This window comes from Danio rerio, chromosome 9 (assembly GCF_052040795.2).
Source record: "Danio rerio strain M-AB ecotype USA chromosome 9, GRCz13ab, whole genome shotgun sequence".
Lineage (NCBI taxonomy): Eukaryota > Metazoa > Chordata > Actinopteri > Cypriniformes > Danionidae > Danio > Danio rerio.
In genome coordinates, this window is record NC_141029.1 from 50,857,970 (window position 1) to 50,880,000 (window position 22,031).

The 22,031-nt window shown below is 37.8% G+C and overlaps 1 protein-coding gene across 2 annotated transcripts in view; it reads right to left on the minus strand.

Annotated features, from left to right (window-relative positions):
• Positions 1 to 1,243: 1,243 nt before the first annotated feature.
• cers6 (ceramide synthase 6) overlaps positions 1,244 to 22,031 on the minus strand; it is a 70,367-nt gene continuing 49,579 nt past the window's right edge. Inside the window, exons 6-12 of one of the 2 annotated variants that reach the window (XR_015500012.1) lie at positions 19,497 to 19,589; positions 12,352 to 12,480; positions 11,514 to 11,620; positions 10,670 to 10,826; positions 9,993 to 10,016; positions 3,273 to 8,311; positions 1,244 to 3,118 (exon numbers count right to left, since the gene is read on the minus strand). Coding sequence is in view for 1 of the 2 variants with exons in the window: in XM_087268591.1 (XP_087124717.1) it covers positions 8,162 to 8,311; positions 9,993 to 10,016; positions 10,670 to 10,826; positions 11,514 to 11,620; positions 12,352 to 12,480; positions 19,497 to 19,589 (660 nt within the window). In the remaining variant the exon portion in view is untranslated. Of the gene's footprint in view, positions 8,312 to 9,992; positions 10,017 to 10,669; positions 10,827 to 11,513; positions 11,621 to 12,351; positions 12,481 to 19,496; positions 19,590 to 22,031 lie in introns of both variants that reach the window. The other variant, XM_087268591.1, reaches the window with a different exon arrangement.

A 22,031-nucleotide genomic window follows, 5' to 3' on the forward strand; every position in this document is an offset into this window, starting at 1 on the left:
CAGTGGTTGTGTGTTTTGACTCTGAAATTCAGCGCACCCAAATAGACACTCCCACACCAAGCCTCTTTTGTTCCTCCTACACTCCCCCCTAAACAGAGCTGGACACGCCCACTTTTCTGACTTTTTCCAAAGTAGAGGTGTGAAAACACCCTGCTGAAATGAGGGGGTTTCATGGCCCTTTAAGTGAAAGAAACCGGCGTCAATCCTTTGATTGTCTAATCGTTTTAGTCTCCGCCCACTCATAGTCTCTCATTGATCACAGCTGCTGATGACCAAAGCAGATATAAAGCTGCTGCTGCTGCTCTTCACTTGTTCTTTTGATGCAATTATGAAATAAAATTAAATAACTCAAATCCTAATATCTATCCTAAAAAAAGAAAGTTTGTATCTTTCTATTTTTTTCTCTTTCTGTAGAATGGTAAAATATCTCTTCCTCTGGTTTTTAGTTAGCCCATTCACCTTATTCTCAGCTGTCGAGCGGGCGCTGCCATTTGAATCTTTTTTTCTCGCGACTTCCGTTCACATTCACTTCCATTCATTTTTTGACGTTAACAACTGCTCGATACGCTGCTTGATGTTGCAATTTAATATTTTCTTATTATAATATGCTACTTGGTCTGTGTAGTCATGCAAACATTTGTTTGTTGAGCAAGTAGTTTGGCCATTTTCTGCCGTTTATTATTCCTAGTCATTTCTCCCATGGGCGACTGAATCGGAAGTTCTAAGACAATCGCGAAAACAGGCGCACTTCCGCATTTTAGAATAAGGTCAATATTGCTTTTTCTGAAGCTCTTTGGATGTCTTTAAGCAACTGGTTTCTTATTGGTTCGAGTTTTATTTTCCCCTCATTCATCCATAACCCAAAATAGTTCAAAACAAAAGTCCCTTACGTGTACTAGACGCGAGTTAGATGCGATATTACACTGACCGAAGTCGTTTTATAAACCAAAACTGTGTTAAATGTAAATGTTTACTGTTTACTTAACACTTGTGAATATAAAAATGTAAAAATGGATGTAATGTTTCATTTTTGTTCATCTTAACCAATATAGTTAATGAAAGAATAGTTAGATATAGACGTAAATGTGGGTAAAAGCTGTAGTTTGAATGATAGTGGCAAAGTATATATGCATTTAATGAGTATTTTGAGCTGTTTAAATACCCTAAAAACAGCCTTTTGTGATTTTTATGAATATCCTACTTGACATGTTTTTTTTACCCATAGATGAAACAAAATCAGGCAGAAAGCGTAGGTCTGTCGTGTTTATTTAAAATACATGGCAACATAATTCATTAGTACCGCTGATAATCAGTTTTCCAGCAAAGGCAGAGAATACAGTTGTCTTTTTTTCTTAATTCTTCACCTTTTGACATCAAATGTAAACCACATAACACAGCAACCTGTCTGCAGTGCAAATAAGACGACGGCTAAAATTAGCTGTAGCGCTTGTCCAGATTAAACAGACAGCAGCATTGACCTCCTCCACACTGAAAGAAACAACAACCCAAAGCATTAAAATGAACTCAGCTGAATGATCATTGCGTTTAAAAAATGGGTAGTAACAAAAATAAAAGCAGTGTAAGGTGGTGTTTAATATTCAAAGTGCATGTTCACCGAGTGCTGCTCTCAAACAGTGTGATAATATATTTCATAATCTCATAATGTTTCTGAAGCATTTACTGAAGTACAGTAATGAAATCAAACCTTGATTATGATTGGAATCAGACTGGGATTCAATCAGGAGTGATTATCGAAAATAATATACCTGCTGAATGAATATCACATCGAATAAATACTTTCCTGGAAATGAAGATGCAGACACTTTGCTTAAAACAAGCTGAATCCTTTTTTGTTTGTTCAAAATATTAAATTAAAATAAGTCTCCGTTTCAATTTCAAGCAATTCATCTGATAATCAAATCTGATAATCTGTTATCAAAAGTCTGGGCTCAGTAAAATGAGATGAATAGTGGAGAGAGGGGACAGTTGCAACACTTGTTGCCTTTCCTTCAGTTTCTCAAAGACAGGTTTTTTGTTTGTTTGTTTGTTTGTTTGTTTTGTTGTGGAAACTCCAAATTTGAATATGTTAAACTCACATCTATTGGACACCCATCCACATTGCTATAACATGTGTACATGCTGTATGATAATATTTGCAGAATTTAAACTTGAACAGACAAAGTCAAACGATGCAACTGACCCCGAGCAGGAGGACCGTTCCAACATTTATTCAAATGTAATAATAAAAAATTAAAACATCAGGTGGGATTTTATTTTTATTTTTTGGTAAACAGACTAATTGTAAATTGGTTATGTAACCATGTAACCTACTGCACCCAGCCTGCTCTGAGCTGAGATTGAGCCAGCAACCTTCCGCATGGGAGTCAGTTGCTCTAACGAGAAGGCTAAAGACCATGGCGTCTAGTGTATGTTGCTAGAGCACATTTAGAGGTCAGAGGAGTGAGGTTTACCTGCATAGCACTTCACTAGCTGGCCTCCATGACACTCACCCCCTAAACCTCACTCTCATCCCGGACGAGCCCTCACATGTAACCCACCGGTCTACTGCACCCAGTCCGGTCTGAGCTGTGATCGAACCGGCGATTCTTTGCATGGGAGGTGGGTAATCTAACAAGGAGGCTAAAGACTATAGTCTCAATTATCTGTCGTTAGAGCACCTTTAGAGGTCAGAGGAGTGAGGTTTAGCTGCATAGCATTTTGCTAGCTGTCCTCTATTACACTCACCCCTAAACGTCACTCCCATCCTGGACAAGCCCACACATGTAACCCACCGGTCTTACTGCTCCCAACCTGGTCTGAGCTGGGATCAAACCGGCGATTCTTTGCATGGAAGTCATTTGCTCTAACAAGGAGGCTAAAGACCATTGGCCGCTAGCGTCTTGTCGCCGAGCACCCTTTGAGGTCAGAGGAGTGAGGTTTACCTGCATAACACTTAAATAGCTGGCCTCCATGACACTCACCCCCTAAACCTCACTCTCATCCCGGACGAGCCCCCACATGTAACCCACCCTTCTACTGCACCCAGTCCGGTCTGAGCTGTGATCGAACCGGCGATTCTTTGCATGGGAGTTGGGTACTCTAACAAGGAGGCTAAAGACTATAGTCTCAATTATCTGTCGTTAGAGCACCTTTGGAGGTCAGAGGAGTGAGGTTTACCTGCATAGCATTTTGCTAGCTGTCCTCTTTTACACTCACCCCTAAACGTCACTCCCATCCTGGACAAGCCCACACATGTAACCCATCGGTCGTACTGCTCCCAGCCTGGTCTGTCAACCATTATTAAACCATCTATGCTAGAGAGATACAATAGCTTTAACATCTTATATCTATACCTATCTAAAGCTAAGAAAGCAATGATTTAAATTCATACTAATTAATAATGTTTCACAAAAACAGATTAGACCGTATGAGAAATCCTCAAAAGGAGTTTGATACTGAAAGAATGGTCACATTTCTCTCAGATTGAAGGATGGTCTAACTGAGAATATGTAGTATGAATATTATCACTAGCCTTATCCTGATTGGATGAATAAGTCTTTGTGCAACTGCTCCATATTGCAATGGTCCCCACTGTCCACTACTTTTTTTTTCCAAGGATGCATTAAAATGTTGAAAATGAAATGCCATTTCACTGAACATTTTAATTCATCATATAATCCCGAAAATAATTAACATTCATTCATTTTCTTTTCAGCGTAGTCCCTTTATTAATCTGGGATCACCACAGAGGAATGAACCACCAACTTATCCAGCATATGTTTTACACAGTGGATACCCTTCCAGCTGCAACCCATCACTGGGAAACACCCATACACGCTCATTCACACATATACACAATGGCCAATTAAGTTTATTCAATTCACCTATTGCGCATGTGTTTGGACTTTGGAGGAAACCGGAGCACCCGGAGGAATCCCATGCCAACACGGGGAGAACATGCAGACTCCACAAAAATGGCAACTGATATAGCAGGGGCTCGAATCGGCGACCTTTATGCTGTGAGGTGACAGTGATAACCACTGAGCAACCATGTCACCCACTGTAAATACAGTATTTTTACCAAATAAACGCAGCCTTGATGAACATCTTTCAAAACAAAAATCTTACCAAGCCCAAACTTTAAAACAGTTCAGAAAATAGGTTTTAAGAAGGAATATGAGTGGTCTGTGATGCATTTCTTTATATTGGTTCATTTGGACATTGACTTGGGTGATTCTTCCATTTTTAAAACACTGTTTGTTATTCGTATTTCATGGAGACGTTGGTGCTCGTGACGGAACCGGTGCTCAACTGCTGGATTTCTCAATCTCTGTACGGATTTCTGCTTGAGAGCTGAATTATAACCTCAAATAACCATAGTGCATCATTGTGCTTAAACCATTTGAAGTCACTGGGCAACTGGACATACAGTGAAACAGAATCACAGCATCATACAGCAATACCAGTTTAGACCATAGATATGAATATGCACAAGCCACATTTGAGCACTCCAGACACATCAATGTGTTGTTTTGATGAAAACAGATGTCAATACTCAGACGATGAAAAAAAATAAAAATAAAAATTCTAAAAATGTTACTAATACATTCGGTGGGTCTGAAATCTCATCGTTCTCTACTATATACACTGTGAAAAATAGCTGTAAATTAGCAGCTCCCCCCCCCCCCTGTTTATTTCTGCTTTTGAATTGCATTATGGGACTTTAATCTTTCTTACAACTTTTTTTTTTACCTTAAAAAGGTAAAAAAGTGACTTACAAACATTTTTAATAGTTTAAAGTGATGTATTGTCTGGGTTGGTGTTGTGTATTATGGTACAAATATCTTCAAAAAATATATTATTTTTACTTATTTCTCTCTATATATTATTTCGTTAACATTATATTATTTCAAACTACTAAAACGTCAATATTTGTTAGATTGTTAAACTTGGTTGAAAATTCAACTCTACAAAGACGACAGAGTAAAGATTACTTTCTCATAATGCAATTCACAACCGTAAATAAACCGAAAACTTGTGAAACACAAAACAAAGAAACTGTTAATTATCAATGCACTCACTGGCCACATTATTAGGTACAGCTTAATAGTACCAGGTTGGACCCCCTTTTGCCTTCAGAACTGCCTTAATAGGCCCAAAGTGTGGCAAGAAAATATCCATTGCACCACCACCAGCCTGAATCATAGATACAAGGCAGGATGGATCCGTGCTTTTATGTTGTTGCTTTTATGATGTTGGAAATTGAGAATCCTCAGACCACGCATAGTTTTTCCAATTTTCTATTGTCCAATTTTGGTGAGCCAGTGCGAATTGCAGCTTCAGTTTCCTGTTCTTAGCTGACAGGAGTGGCACCCGGTGTGGTCTTCTACTGCTGTAGCCCATCTGCCTCAATGTTGGACGTGTTGAGTGTTTAGAGATGCTCTTCTGCAGACCTCGCTTGTAACGAGTGGTTATTTTGAGTTGCCTTTCTATCAGCTGGAACCAGTCTGGCCATTCTCTTCTGACCTCTGGCATCAACAAGGCATTTGCGCCCACAGAACTGCCGCTCACTGGATACTTTCTCTTTTTCGGACCATGCATTAACGAACAGTTGGACATGTGCCTAATAAAGTATTTTTACAGTGTAGGACAGTATGTGAGTCGAATAGTATAACCAAATTTATAGTAAAAAAATAAAACGCAAATGAGGAGTACCCGTATGATTTATTACTTCTGACGTGCGCATCCAATAAAGACTTTACTATCCCACGAGGCTGAGGGAGAAAATTTATTAACTCCTATTAATATTCATATTTATATTTGTTTTTATTAAAACAAGCTTAAATTGAAATATGTAGACTAATGGATGTCTTCAGTGGAACACTGTTTCCTTACCCCCGATAGGGAGAAAGTGAGAGAGAAAGTAAAGAGGCCGAATCGTGGAGGCTCGTTCTTTATTCCGCGCTGCAGATGGTCTGTTTAATTGTTTTCTCTGTAGTGAAGTGTTCAGTTTTTCCACTTACAAAGTCTGCCATGTAAATAGCAAATGCGCTATGGCGTGAAGCAACAGACTCTTAAAGGGAATGTGAGAAGAGACTTACATTGGTTTATTCTCAAAACACCTATAACTCACTAATAAGCACAACCCTGTTAGACCATGCACCGCGCATATTTTACCATCCTTAAAATAGCAAAAGTGGATTCAGACATGCCCTTAATGCTTTTGCCCCATGCGCTTTAGACTTTTGCGCCTAGATCGTTAAAATAGAGCCCATTGTGTGAATGAGCCCTTACTGCAGTGTATACTCAAACAAGTATTAACATTTAAAAACACATCAGGCAACTGGCCAGAATTGACACATTCTGTGACATCGTGATGATTTTGGTTTGTTTAGATCTTTAGCTCTATGTTTTGTTCATATTTTAGACAAACCATTTGTTTGTTTGCGCACCAGAATTCAGAAGAATGTGTTAAGTGTTTTTCAGGGACTTTTAAATGTAATATTGCAGCCTTAAATTACTGATTTTGTGACAGCTTTTCTCAAAACTCAGGATATTTTTCAGGAAAAATTCTTGTAAAGTTCTTCTTGTTTGATCTCAAGAACTATTGAAGTCACAAAATCCTGGAGTGACTGGTTAATAGTAATGCCTGATGGCGGTTATATCCGCGAGCGATGCAGATAATGAGCAGGTCGGATAATAAAAAAATACATTGTGATTAATTGCGGGTATGTTGCGGGTGGATGTAGCGGGACATGGCCGTGGACCAGCGAAAAAGCAGAGAGTGGGCTTTGCAGAATGGGAAGATGAGACGCAAAAAAATAATGGATGAAGTGCAAGAGTAGCCTACTGTTTAAAGTTTCAGGTAGAGTCGTCGTCAGGGGAAAATCTGCTATCGTTCTGGGAGAAACAAGATTGTTTATTTCCACGTCCGCAGCGCCTTGCGAGAAGAATTTTCAATCATGTTTATTCCTACTACAAGAGGTGCGAGCTAACGCTCATTCAGTGCAGCTGGCCGCGTTTTGGAGGCAAGGCGGAATCGCCTGAATCCAAGCACAGTCGATGCTGTTCTGTTTTTGCACAGAAGAGAATAGCTAAGTAAACACAACATAGCTGCCGTTTAGGCTACCGCAGCACCATTTCTGTTATCTTGTTCCTGTATCTGTAAAAGCTAAAATGTCTTATTTTTACTTTCTATATTTGAAAATGAAGAAAATCTTGACTAAAGTTAAACTTTTTGTTTTTATAAATAAATGTTCATTTAAAAACGTTTACGATTAACCTATTAATTTACTATCAGAGACCCGCAGATTATAGCTCACTGAATCTGCTGTTAATATCTACAGTGACCTATCATCATGCCTAAAACAAAGAATTAAATTAATAAAGTGACGATCGGGCGCTGGTCGGGTGCGGAAAACATATATCAGATAAAACTATTAGTGCGGGCAGGTGGATGATTAGTATGAAGCCGCGGATTCGGGTGTTATTTTAGCTGAGCCGTGCATCTCTACCGGTTAATTTTATCAAATGAACCACATGAACACAACAAATGCATTTTTTTTTAACCAAGCTTTTCAAATGTGAACACACCCAGTGATTTTGTCCAAAAGTTTGCATTTGGAATTGCAATTTCTTTTTCTTGCATGATTTAGACCAGTGACTTCAAAAAAAGGCTACTTCTTTAGTGTAAACGCACAGATTGAGCACCGGCTCCAGCACCGCTGTCTTATCATGTAATGTATGTTTCAAAACTAAAAAGAAAGCAGCACAGTTTTTAAAGATACAACAAATAAATAAATATACAAAAAGACACTAATCCAAGAAAACTACTATTCCCATGATGCCAGAACACATGACCGCAGCAGCAGGAGCATGCTCACATGATTATGAAAGAAATAACGCTTTCATTCATCTGCTCGAAACCAAAAGAGTGAGCCGCGCTCAATCTAAAAGGTGCTTCCATTACAAATGGCCACAAACAAAAGCGAACGAACGGAACACAAAACATCAGGGGGAAAACGGCGGGAAAAAAAAGCGACCGACCGAAAACAAACCGCATTCACATTATTGAGAAGTTCCAGTACGGGCCTGGTAATGTTCATACATGATTTGACACAACGGAGGTGATGCAGCTGGGAGCCGGGAAATGTCCGGCTAGTTAGTGTTCGTCTGGACACAGGGACGAGGACAGGTAGCCGTTGGTGCCGTGGGCCCCGTTGGTCCCGTTAGTGTGATGTTTCTGCAACGGAGGATGAAGCTCGTCTTCGTCAGAGCTCGACTCAATGTCACTGCGGTCGTCCTTTGACACCTGGGAAGATTAAAAACATGGTTTACATGACAATAAATGCTATGTTTAGGACCATTTTTAAGAGAACATTTCATATTATTGACAATAAGCTCATTTTACTGCTCACATAGAGTTACATGTCCAAACTCGGTCATTGAGGGCCGGTGTCCTGTAAAGTTTAGTTCCAACCCCAATCAGACACACCTGGGCTAGCTAATCAACCTTTTACTAGGCTTTCTAGAAACATCCTTGCAGGTGTGTTGAGGCAAGTTGGAGCTAAAATCTGCAGGACACCGGCCCTCCAGGACTGAGTTTGGACACCCCTGGCAAAGATCTATAAGTAAGATGCGAATGGCTTAATTCAATGACCTATGCTAAGCTAAAAGGGGTCATGTCTGACCCAGAAATCCACTAAATAGATTCCGAAGTGATAAAACTACTTAAAACTGTTTCAATATTTAATACTTTTAGCTTAGCTTAGCATAGACTATTGCATCGGACTAGATCATTGGCATCTCACTCAAAGTCTAGAGGTTTGATAATTTTCTGAATCTATTCAGCCAGTCTTTGTCTGGCGTTAGCACTTTTAGCTTAGCTTAGCATAGATAATTCAATCGCATTAGACCATTAGCATCTCACTCAAAAATGTCCAGAGTTTTGATAATTTTCTGAATCTATTCAGCCAATCTTTGTCTGGCGGGAGCACTTTTAGCTTAGCTTAGCATAGATAATTGAATCGGATTAGACCATTAGCATCTCACTCAAAGATGTCCAGAGTTTTTGATAATTTTCTGAATCTATTCAGCCAGTCTTTGTCTGGTGTTAGCACTTTTAGCTTAGCTTAGCATAGATAATTGAATCAGATTAGACCATTAGCATCTCACTCAAAAATGTAAAGAGTTTTGATAATTTTCTAAATCTATTCAGCCGATCTCGTATCTGGCGGGAGCACTTTTAGCTTAGCATAGATAATTGAATCAGATAAGTCCATTAGCATTTCACTCAAAAATTTCTAGAGTTTAGATAATTTTCTGAATTCATTAAGTTGATCTGCGTCTGTGGCTAGAGCACTTTTAGCTTAGCTTAGCACAGATAATTGAATCGGATTAGACCATTAGCATCTCACCCAAAAATGTCCATAGTTTTGATAATTTTCTGAATCTATTCAGCCGATCTCGTATCTGGCAAGAGCACTGTAAGCTTAGCTTAGCATAGATAACTGAATCAGATAAGACCATTAGCATCTCACTCAAAAATGTCCAGAGTTTTGATAATTTTCTGAATTCATTCAGTTGATCTGTGTCTGTGGCGAGAGCACTTTTAGCATTCAGAAGAATTCCTCTGGATTTTTCAGGTTCTTTTATATATAATACTGCAGCCTTAAACATATTTGATTTGACTTTATAATGAGACAGCTTTTCTCACAACTTCTAGCATAATTTGCTTCAATTCTTGCATTGTGCTATGAAAATAACCTAAGATTTTAGTGAAATTTGAGGAAACAGAGACTTTGAATGAAAAAACTATAAGAACAGTATTTATTTTGAAATCTTTTGCAGCATTAGGTGTCAATTTTGATAAATTTTTTGCATCCTCACTCAATAAAATATTTAAAAACAACTAAATCCTAAATGTGTTTTTTTCCATTTGTTTTCTTTTTAAACACTACTTTATAAACTCTCTGGTTGATGAATGTACTCACATGTAAAGGATTCCATTTTCCTGCCTTTAGTCGCAGCGATGAAGACAGAGAAGAGAGAAAAAGCATCAGGTTAAAGTGGTTCATCAAACCAATAATAATAAGTTTTAAATCAACACAATGATTCTGGAGGAAAGATTATATTTCAGCCCTTTTGCATTCTCCCTCAAAACAATATTGCATCCACCCCAAAAACATTGATTCATGAAACAATTGTGTGCTCTTGCAACAATGTGAAATGTATTTGTTCATAAACAAAATTGCATTTGTACGCAAAACACTGAAATTTTAAATAATTGTGATCGTTTGCATTTTGTGTGGCAAAGTGTGAAATATTCATTTTAGAAAGATGCTTATTAATTGCAATAATAACACAGTAATATTGTGTTTTTATTCATACTATACAGTGTTTTGTTTTTGTTAAATAAATGAATATAAAGAGCTTTAAAAGAAATCACATATAATCACAAAAAATCTGGCAATTTATATACATTATATATATTAGCCCCCCTGAATTATTAGCCCCCCTGTTTATTTTTTCCCCAATTTCTGTTTCTCCTTTAAACAGAAATTGGAGTAAAAATATACAGGGGGGGGGGGGGGGGTGATAACTCTGACTTCAAATGTACTTTTCTGAAATCATTCAGTGCTTGTCACAGGTGTGTGTTTGTCCTTCTCACCTTTCCTCTGGAAATGGCCCGGCAGGCGATGCGCACTATTAGATATGACCAGAAGGTGTGCAGCGCCTGAAGAAGAACGAGCAGTCCGTTAAAGAGCCACCAGGACGGGTACGGGCCTACGATCTCCCAGCTCTCAAACACTGTGGTGTTCAAGATCCTGCAAACACACACATTTCATGAGGACATTACAAGGAACATACATTACACAGCACTATGGGTTTCATAGAGTCATAAATGGGATAGTTCACCCAAAATTGAAAACTCACTATCTACTAAGGATTCATTTTAAGTTTATTTGTATAGTGCTGTTTTCACAATATATATTTTTTTGTTTCGAGGCAGCTTTACAAAAGGTGTATACTATTGCATCACAATCAAATTTAGAAAAGTTAAGCTTATTAGTTATGATAACTCGTATCAAATAGCTTTTATCAGTTAGCTTTAGTCCCTTTTATTAAGATGGGGTTACCACAGCGGAATGAACCGCCAACTTATCCAGCATATGTTTTATGCAGCGGATGCCCTTCCAGCTCATCAATAGGAAACGCCTTACAAACTCATTCACACACATACACTACGGACAACTTAGATCACCCAAATGTAAGGCTGTAACATAAAAAATGTGGAAAAAGTCAAGCGCTATGAATAATAAGAAAGAATAATGCATAATAATAATAATAGTTGCATATTATGTTAATAAAGCGTGGTACATCATCTTTTGTGTGATTTAAATGTCTGTAAAAGCGTGATGATTTTGATCTGGTCCTCAAATCTCGACTGCTGTAGTCATAGAAACCATCGCTATCGGCAACAGCACAGAGTGAAGGTGATAAACCAGTCTCACCACACAGGGTAAAGTGCCAGTCTGGAGCCCATGAAGACCAGTGCGAACATGACGAAGAGCAGCGGGCAGAGACGCTGGCACTTCACATAGTTCGCCATCTTAGCAGCCTGCAAACACACATACACAAATCATGGTTTATGTCAATTACATGCAGACATCTTACATAAACACATCTTAAATCTAGAATATATTTATTTTTAATTAGATTTATATATATATATATATATATATATATATATATATAAATATATATATATATATATATATATATAAATAAATATATATATATATATATATAAATAAATATATATATATATATATATATAAATAAATATATATATATATATATATATATATATATATATATATATATATACATATATATATATATATATATATATAAATATATATATATATATATATATATATATATATATATATATATATATATATATATATATAAATAAATATATAAATATATAAATATATATATATATATATATTTATTTATTTATATATATATATATATATATATATATATATATATATATATATATATATATATATATAAATCTAATTAAAAATTCGCACGTCTCACCGGATCCCTCCTCGCTCTTCAGACACTGTCAAACACCACCCAACCCAAATTCTCGCCCCTCTAGTGGGGCAGGCCGCACAGTTTGAAAACCTCTGGTCTAATCATCTTGTTTAATCCCGCACCTTTTCACAGCGCCGTACAACAGAATTTCGCATGCACAAACTCTAGCGTAACCGCGGCATCATGCATATATTGTTATTGCAGTGTGTTTTGATTTTAATGGATGTTAGAGTGACTGACCTCGAGCAGGACGTCGGCAGCGTCGTGCAGACATAAGACCAGCGTTCCCACTCGAGCCATATTATTCACATAGGAGAAACTGAGCAGAGAGATGGTGGACACGTGATGCACGAACATCAGCACAAAATCCTGCAGAAAAACACACACACACACACACACACACTTTAATTTGTTTAAAATATATATTAGTTAGTTCAAAATCAATATTAGCTTTTTAAAATTACAATTGACATCTGACATTTCAGGAAATCTGAGATGAGTTCAGATTTACTGTAATAAAAAAAAAAATCCTTGTTTATTTAATAATGAAGAGTGGCATGGTGGCCTCTATGTGGAGTTTGCATGTTCTCCCCGTGTTGATGTGGGTTTTCTCTGGGTGCTCCAGTTTTCTCACAGTCCAAACACATGTGCTATAGATGAATGGAATAAGCTAAAAAGGCAGAGTGTGTGTGTGTAAATACAATAGTGTATGGATGTTTCCCAGTGATGGGTTGCAGCTGGAAGGGCATCCGCTGCGTAAAACATATGCTAGATAAGTTGGCGGTTCATTCCACTGTGGTGACTACAGATTAATAAAGGACAGGCGTGGATTGGCTAATCGGGAGGACTGGGAGTATTCCCAGTGGACCGGTCCTTTTTTTTGGCCATGAGGGCCGGTGTCCCACTGCCTGCACTTTAAACAGTCACACTTTTTTCATTCATTTATTTATTTGACCATAGCCTCACTCTTTTTATTCATTATTTTACCGCAGCTCCACTCTTATTATTTATTTTCTCGCAGCCCCATGAGCAGAATGCAGCCTGCAGGTTAATGATGTCCAATAAAGAAATCTATGAAGTCCGTTTCTTGTCAGATGTTGACTTTTAATCTTCACTCAGAGATCCATAAATTAAAATAAACACAATATAACCTCAAATTTTGATCATTATGGATGCGTCAAAGAAAATTGTGTGACTCCTATGTTTTCTAAAGATCGCACTGCCGTCAGATTTGACAGACGCAGTTCTTAAAGAGCCCGCACACAATTTTTAACATGCTACATGTCCTCAATGCCAAAAGCACAGACTTATCCATCTGAAAAACACATATGAATAATCTTAGTTCTCAAATGCAAACAATTCAAAACAAAAATATTCAAAAATGAAATGCATCACATAACATTATTAAATTCAAAGAAATACACTCCTACAACACATATTCAGATATTGCAGAAAAGGACATTGTGATGTTTTAAAGAATAGTGTTGGAGATTTAGCTACAGTTTAATGTTCTCATATTTATGACAAATATTTTAAGTTATAAAGCAGCTGTTTCCTTGAAAAAGACATGATAGTGTCATGAGAAAATTCAATACATTTCATTCGAAACTTTATTTTATACATGCAGCTTAATTCATATTTGTATTTATTTGATATTTTTACATTTCAAGGTTTGGATATATATGAGCACTAACACTTACGGAAAGTAGATTCTGATACTGTTAACCATTATGGTCACACTTTACAATAAGGTTCATTAGTTAACGTTAATTAATGCATTTACTAACATGAACAAACAATAAACAATACATTTACTACTGTATTTGTTCATGTTAGTTAACGTTAGTTAATGAAAATACAGTAGTTCTTTGTTAGTTCATGTTAACTCATGGTGCATTAACTAATGTTAACAAGCATGGACTTGGATGTTAATAATGCATTAGTAAATGTTCAATTATGATTAATAAATGCTGTACATGTGTTGTTCATGATTAGTTCATGTTAGTAAATGCATTAACTAATAAACCTTATTGTAAAGTGTTACCAACATTACATTGTGTTAACTGTTCAAATAAATCTTAACTGTGAAGTACTAAATTGAAAATGATGTTATTTTAATGTAGTCAGTCGTGAACTGAAGTGGGCCGGTCTACGGCTTGAAACTTCAGGGCTGAAAAGGAGTCCCACTCCGGCCCTGATAAAGGGACTAAGCCAAAAAGTAAACGAATGAATGTTGTTTGTGCATATTTGTCCCAAAGCATTTTGTACTAGAGTGTATGATAACAAAAAACATGTCAGCAAAGCAAACAGCAGAAAAGTGACAAGAATTGTCTGACAATAGCCCCTTTCACACATACAGACCTTTCCGGAAAATTGGTGGCTATTTTCCTGAAAGGTTGTATGTGTGAACAGGTCCTTTTTGAAAATACCGGTAAATTCGTTCTGGCTATTTTACGGAAAGAGAAGTTGTAACATTACTGGTAATTTGCCGGAATGCTGCGCTGTGTGAATGCAGAAGGAAGATTGCCGTAATAAGCGCGTGCACGTCTAGAATGTGCTGACGTGAGACGTCTGCCTTAGCCAATCACAACAGTCAGACGCATTTACGTCCGCGCGGTTTATGAGAAAAAAAGCATTTGAATATTTTTCCAGACACATTTAGCTGCTAGAAGTTAGTCAGATCACGTTTATATGTTCTTCTTAATGCCAACTGTGTAAATAATCATCGATGAGATGCTTATGATAAGCCGTTGTTTGTTTACCTTCAAGCTTTGCGTGTGCCTGTGAAACAGCCTGTGAGCGCCTGCACACGCACATATTATGAACATCTCGACATGCGAAAGTTGTTCACAATATTGATCATCCACAGAGTTTGTAATTTAGTCAAATGTTTACAAATACAAGCGCAGCCGTTTAAAGCTCATTTGTGGTGAATGATGTCAGAATTTACCGGTATTTTGGAATGGATGTGTGAATGCTCTTTTCCGGAAAATTTCTGTAACGTCCTCGTCTGTGTGAACAGCGCTTTTTTGAATATACCGGTAAAGTCGTTCCGGAAATTTTCCAGATATTTACCGGTATCACTGTGTGAAAGGGGCTAATGAGGAGCTGGAGAAGGAAGCAGACAAATAAAACCTGTAAAACACACATCAAAACTTAAACACATCCAGCGTTTCAGACTCACAGTCTGCAGTTCAGCTCTTTACATTTGCATTCATTTGCATGGCATTTGTTTGAGTCTGTCCATGTGTGTCCCATCCAGAACAGTGTCAACGAAATTTGCCTGTTCACACTGAAAAACTGGAGCCGTAACAGAAGAGTTATGATGTCCAGGTGCTATGAGTTATGAGGGGAATTTTGGACCAAGGACGTGCAGTCAACAGAGGTAGGTGAGGCACATCATCCTCACCTGCCATCATGAGATCTATACTAAAATAAAATGCAATTTCGATACGATTCAAATTATTTTGATCATTTTTATGATTAAAATCGCTGTTTTTTTGTGTATCTCTTATTCAATTACAGCGTAGGAAGCAAGATGAGGCAGCCAGAGCTCTGCCTCACGTCAGATTGTGCAATCTCTTGCACACTGGCTTGAGCGCGAAGCTTTTGCTCACTCAGTGTAATGCTGTATTAAAATGTTTTAATACATTGTAGACATTTTTATTATATATTCTCACTTTCAATATAGTATATGATGTAATTCATGCATGTCTATCACTTATTTACTGTTAGAATCTGACATAAAGTCGCACTGAAGAGGGCGCACCTGAGCTCACGGTTATTCCTGTTTAGTGGTTGCTCTTCTACTATGCAGTAAAGTTCAATAGGAGTCTGTTATTCTAGGTTTTGCTCTGATTGACTGCAAAAAACGCTGATATCAGCTCAAAGAGTTCTCAAAATTTCGATCAAAGAGTGAATAATAAATAATGGACGACCAATGCCAAAATCAAGGACTTGCTTCAAAGGACCGGACAGATGATAATGGGATCATTTCAAAGTAGTTCAAATCATGTCAAGACGTCATTTACAAGTACTGTAAATGTAAGACAAGTGTGCAAATCCTGTGTGTGTGTGTGTGAGTGAAAGAAAGAGAGCGCAAGCAATCAAGAGAGCGCATGTGCATCCGCTGTGGTGCTGTGTGTGAATGAGAGAGAGGGCATCGGCCGTGGTGCTGTGTGTCGCTTGTTATAGTTGTCTGTAGCATACAACTGGGTTTTTTTAGGGGGGTATATTTAATCGCTATGCTTTTTACATTCTTCCTTGGCCAAATATGTACCTCCCATGTGTATAGAAAGAATGCTGATAGGATAAATGAAACACAATTGGTAGTTTGCATATATACAGGTTGATATGTTTGTAAATCTGACTTTTGAGTTTGAAAGAGCCTCACTGCACCTCACCGCACGTCACTGGACCAATATGATTTTATGGTGTGGCCTGAAGAATCTCATGTTTTATTTAAGCTAGTTTTAATCTTTATAGTTTGTTAAAAAAAAAATTAAATGTAAAAAGTAAAAATAAAATGTACTAATAAATGTAATAAATGTGCAGATTTTCCACACCGATGAGCAATTTATAAAATGTTAGATATGTCATTTGATTACATTTCTTTAATATTTTGTCTTCTGGTCAACAAGGCTGCATTTATTTGATAAATAGATAGCAAAAACATTATTATGACTGTTTAAATTAATCGTTATCTGTTTGAATATATTTAATAAGGTAATTTCTTTATGTGATTCAAAGCTGAATTTTCAGAATTGTCACTATTTTAAATTAAAACCTTTTTTTATAATTTATAGACAGTTAGGTCCATAAATATTTGTACATCGACACAATTCTAACATTTTTGGCTCTATACACCATCACAATGGATTTGAAATGAAATTAATGATGTGCTTTGACATCAGACTGTCAGCTTTAATTTGAGGGTATTTACAATCAAATCAGGGGAACACTGTAGGGATTACAACAGTTTGCATATGTGCCTCCCACTTGTTAAGGGTCCAAAAGTAATTGGAAAGAATAATAATCATAAATCAAACCTTCCCTTTTTAATACTTGGTTGCAAATCCTTTGCATCATCAGATGCTGGGATTCATTCCTGCTGGTGCTCTGCCAGGCCTCTACAGCAACTGTCTTCAGTTCCTGCTTGTTCTTAGGGCATTTTCCCTTCAGTTTAGTCTTCAGTATATAAAATGCAAGCTCAATCGGAGTCAGGTCAGGTGATTGACTTGGCCATTGCATAACATTCCACTTTTTCCCCCTCAAAAACTCTTCGGTTGCTTTTGCAGTATGCTTTGGTTCATTCTCCATCTGCTCTGTGAAGCGCAGTCCAATGAATTATGAAATATTTGGCTTAGTATGAGCAGAAAATACTGCCTGAAACACTTCAGAATTCATCCTGCTGCTTTTGTCAGCAGTCACATCATCCATAAATACAAGAGAACCAGTTCCATTGACAGCCATACATGCCTACGCCATGTCACCATGCTTCACTGCTTAAGGCTGATTTATATGTCTGCGTCAAACGCCGGCGTATGCTACGGCGCTAACGCATAGCCTTTCGCCGTGGCTGTCGGCGTCACTGACATGCACCTCTCAAAAATTGTAACTACACGTCGCAACGACACGTAGCGCAAGCTCTGTGATTGGTCAGTTTGGTAGCGCTGACGAGTCTGGGCGGGACCGAGAGCCGCGCGAGCTGGACGCGAGCCCAACGGAGCGATTGTTTACAAGTGTGGAGTCCCGTGAAGGAGCTCCTAATGGAAAGTTTTGTTTTATGTTTACCTCATGGTTAAAGTTGTTGCACGTCTGCCAGTTCCTGCCTCAAAATGAGCAAGTTTGAGCCACTTGTACATCCAGGAAGTGTTCAGGAAAAGCAAAACAGCAGAGAAGAAACTCGACACAGAGGAACATTTACACCTCACTGCCCACTAGCGTTTCAGAAGTGTTAATTCAGACCAACAGAAACAGCGCTCAGAAGTATAAATGCACAGCTACCCGCGTTGCATGCGCCGTGGGTCACGCCGGTCACTTGACGCAGAAGTATAAACCAGGCTTTAGAATCGTGAGCAGTTCCTCTCCTTCTCTTCCCATCACTCTGGTACAAGTTGATCTTGATCTCATCTGTCCATAAGATGTTGTTCCAGCACTGTGAAGACTTTTTTTACAACTCTAATCTGGCCTTCCTGTTATTGAGACTAACCAATGGTTTACATCTTGTGGTGAATCATCTATATTCACTCTGGTGTAGTCTTCTCTTGAGACTCTGACACACATACATCTACCTCCTGGAGAGTGTTCTTGATCTGGCCACTGTTGTGAAGGGTGTTTTCTTCACCAGCGAAAGAATTCTTCAGTCGTCCACCACAGTTGTTTCTGTGGTCTTCCGGGTCTTTTGGTGTTGCTGAGCTCACTGGTGCATTTCTTGTTTTTAGGACAAACAGTTGTTTTGGCCACGCCTGATGTTTTGCTATCTCTCTGATGCATTTGTTTTGTTTTTTCAGCCTAATGACAGCTTGCTTGACTGTGACAGTAACAGATTCTAAATGCAAAATGAACTCTGAAATTTACTTGAAATGAACTCTGGACTTTTTAATCTGCTCATTTTATTTGAGATATTGGGGGAATATCACACCCTTGGCCATAGAACAGCTTAGAAGCCAATTGTCCCATTACTTTGGGACCATTAACAAGTGGGAAGCACATTTGCAAACTGTTGTAATCCCTACAGTGTTCACCTGATTTGGATGTAAATACCCTCAAATTATAGCTGACAGTCTGCAATTAAAGCACATCATTCATTTCATTTCAAATCCATTGTGTTTGTGTATAGAGCCAAAAATGTTAGAATCGTGTTGCAGTCCAAATATTTATGGACCTAACTGTAAGTACATATATATAATGAATTAAAATGTAATGTAAATTGATAGAAAGTAGTATTTAAAAGTGTTGATAACACTAAAATATTATCAGTTTTCATTAAAATGTACATTTACGAATTTAAATATAATGAGAGATTTTAGATTTTAAATATTTTGACATTTAATTAACTTGGTCTTAAAAAGTCTTACTTGTTATCTTTTATCTACTATACCCCTGCAGAACCTCTATAACCAAGATTAGTCTTAAACATTAAAAAAATAGTTGACTTCAACATTCAACAACAAGTTCTTCCAAAACCAGAAAAAAAAGAAACCAACAACAAAAAACAGAGTGAACTCAAAACACTGAAGCATCAACACTCTTCGTAAGCACACACAGCATCCTTCAGAGTTCAGATGTACAATAACCAGCAGCCCTTAACTAATGCAGTGAGGAGGGAAAGGTTTTACAAGCTCTAAATAAAGAGTAGATGGTTTTAAACTCATTTCACATACCTTTCTTCTGATGTCTGTGAACTGCGAGAAGAGCAGCGACAGGTAGAAAGAGAGCTCCAGTATATAGTAGTAATGTAGATCCACTGTTAACGGCTAGAAAAAAGAACATTCACAATGTTAAATATACATATACAGTAATCGTAAACCCTCCTGTTGACTAGCGGTTCAATAATGACCCATGATCATTTTATCAATTCATTAATTATAATTTGACTTGGTTGCTGGTTTATTAGGGGTCACCACAGTGGAATGAACCGATTACTACTCTGGCATCTGTTTTACACAGCAGATACCCTTCCATACTGGTAAAATGATCATTTTCATTCATTCATTCATTTATTCATTTTCTTTTTGGCTTAGTAATCAATGTCCCTGATTAATTAGTGGCTCTTTATTCTTAATCAGGAGTCGCCACAGCGGAATGCACCGCCAACTTATCCAGCATGTGTTTTACACAGCGGATGCTCTTCCAGACACAACCCAGCACTGGGTCACCAAAATGACCATTTTCATTCATTCATTTTCTTGTCAACTTAGTCCCTTTATTAATCCGGGGTCGCCACAGCGGAATGAACCGCCAACTTATCCAGCAAGTTTTTACGCAGCGGATGCCCTTTCAGCCACAACCCATCTCTGGGAAACATCCACACTATGGACAATTTAGCCTATCCAATTGACCTGTAACACATGTCTTTGGACAGTGGGGGAAACCGGAGCACCCGGAGGAAACCCACGCGAAGGCAGGGAGAACATGCAAACTCCACACAGAAACACCAACTGAGCCAAGGTTCGAACCAGCGACCTTCTTGCTGTGAGGCGACAGCACTACCTACCGCGCCACTGCCTCGCCCAAATGACCATTTTAACAACAGGAAAAAACTAAATTATGTTTTTTTATCTTGAAGTTTTATTGTTTTTTTAGGGCTGTCAAAATTAACGCACACGATTAATTTGAAATATTTAACGAGTAAAAAAAACACAATTAACGTAGTTAATAAACGCGGAAAAGAGATGTGTACCTGCAAAAGACATTGTTCAGTCTGGAGTGAGTGAGTGAGTGAGTGAGTTGGTGTAGTGTGTATGGGGATGATTTCTGTCTGATGGTTAAATATAGTCTGAATACTCATTCATTTCCTACGGCGGTCACTTTTGACCAAGAACACCACAGGTGTAACAAGGTTGATTAAAACACTCAAAATTCAATGAAAAACATGATCACCACTTTTATATGTTCAAATGCATAGTGTGGAGGATATCATATAAGGCCTTGAGGCAATGAGATGTAAAACACAAGATTAATGAGTGTTTTAAGTTGTAAATCTGTCAGATTTGATACGATCATGACAGGAAGGTTAATCCTTGTTTTTGTAGTTTTCCACTTCTAATTCTTGACTCTTATGCTATACGTCATGTCATATTCAACGAAAAGAATTCACTCTCCTGTCCAGCTGATGGTGCTAATGCACCAAAAATGCACCTCAAAAAAAGTAGAAGAAGAGGAAGGTGGCAGTCTCTCACTAAAAGTTAAACGAAATAGTTTTAAAAAGGATTTGTTTTTAAAGAAAACGCATCAATTTACTACAGGAGATCTTTATTTACCCTCTGCAGCCGTTTGAGGCACTTTTATCAGGAATGGAGGCACTAAACTGGAATTGTTTTGGACACAAAAGAAAAACACACAGCCATTGCCAATTTAGAGCTTGGAGGTGCCAGGAGAATTGTTATTAATGACTCCAACTGCATTCAACTGACAGAGGAAAGTCATAAACATCTAGGATGCCTTAATGGTGAGTTAATAATGGGATTGTATATTTTGGATGCACATTTTAAGAGTCAGAGAGACCAAAAACTAACACAGGCTCATTGGAAATATGTGTTTCAGACGACATTTTTTTGTGAAACCACAAAAACAAACAAATGAACAGTAGGGGGCAGTATGATGCTAACTTTTTCATGCTAATGATATTTAAAGGAATAATTATCGACGAACGAAAGATCGTTTCCATGCAGTTCTTTGCAAACCCCCCCCCTAAAAAAACAAAACAAAACAAAGAAACAGTTTAAGGATGTATAATCAAATACATTTGGCTCACCCTTAAAAAATTTTTAAAAGCGCACATACAAGATGATAGGGTACATGTGAGACAACTCGACAAGCGCGAGTAATTAAATAAACAAAGACACACGTGAGAGACGACAGGCGAGACCCAACAAACAAATTGCAAAGAGTAAAGCTAGAAATAAAGCGATATGTGTAAGCTAAAAAATTATTTATGGGGTTGAGTTTGTTGAAGAAGCAGTGCAAAAAATAGGCTTACAATTGTGGGCTGTTTACATGTAAGGGATAATCATGAGCTGCAATGCTAAAGGTTGGTACACACCAAGCTGATGCCAAACAACTAGCGCTGGCAAAACCCACACATATCTGCTTCCATCTGGACCAAAAATCTGCGTGTGAACACCAAACATGAAAGCCAGCTGAAACAAGAAAGCATGTTCTGTGCGTGCGCAAGAGGATGTGTGAACTTTCGGCCT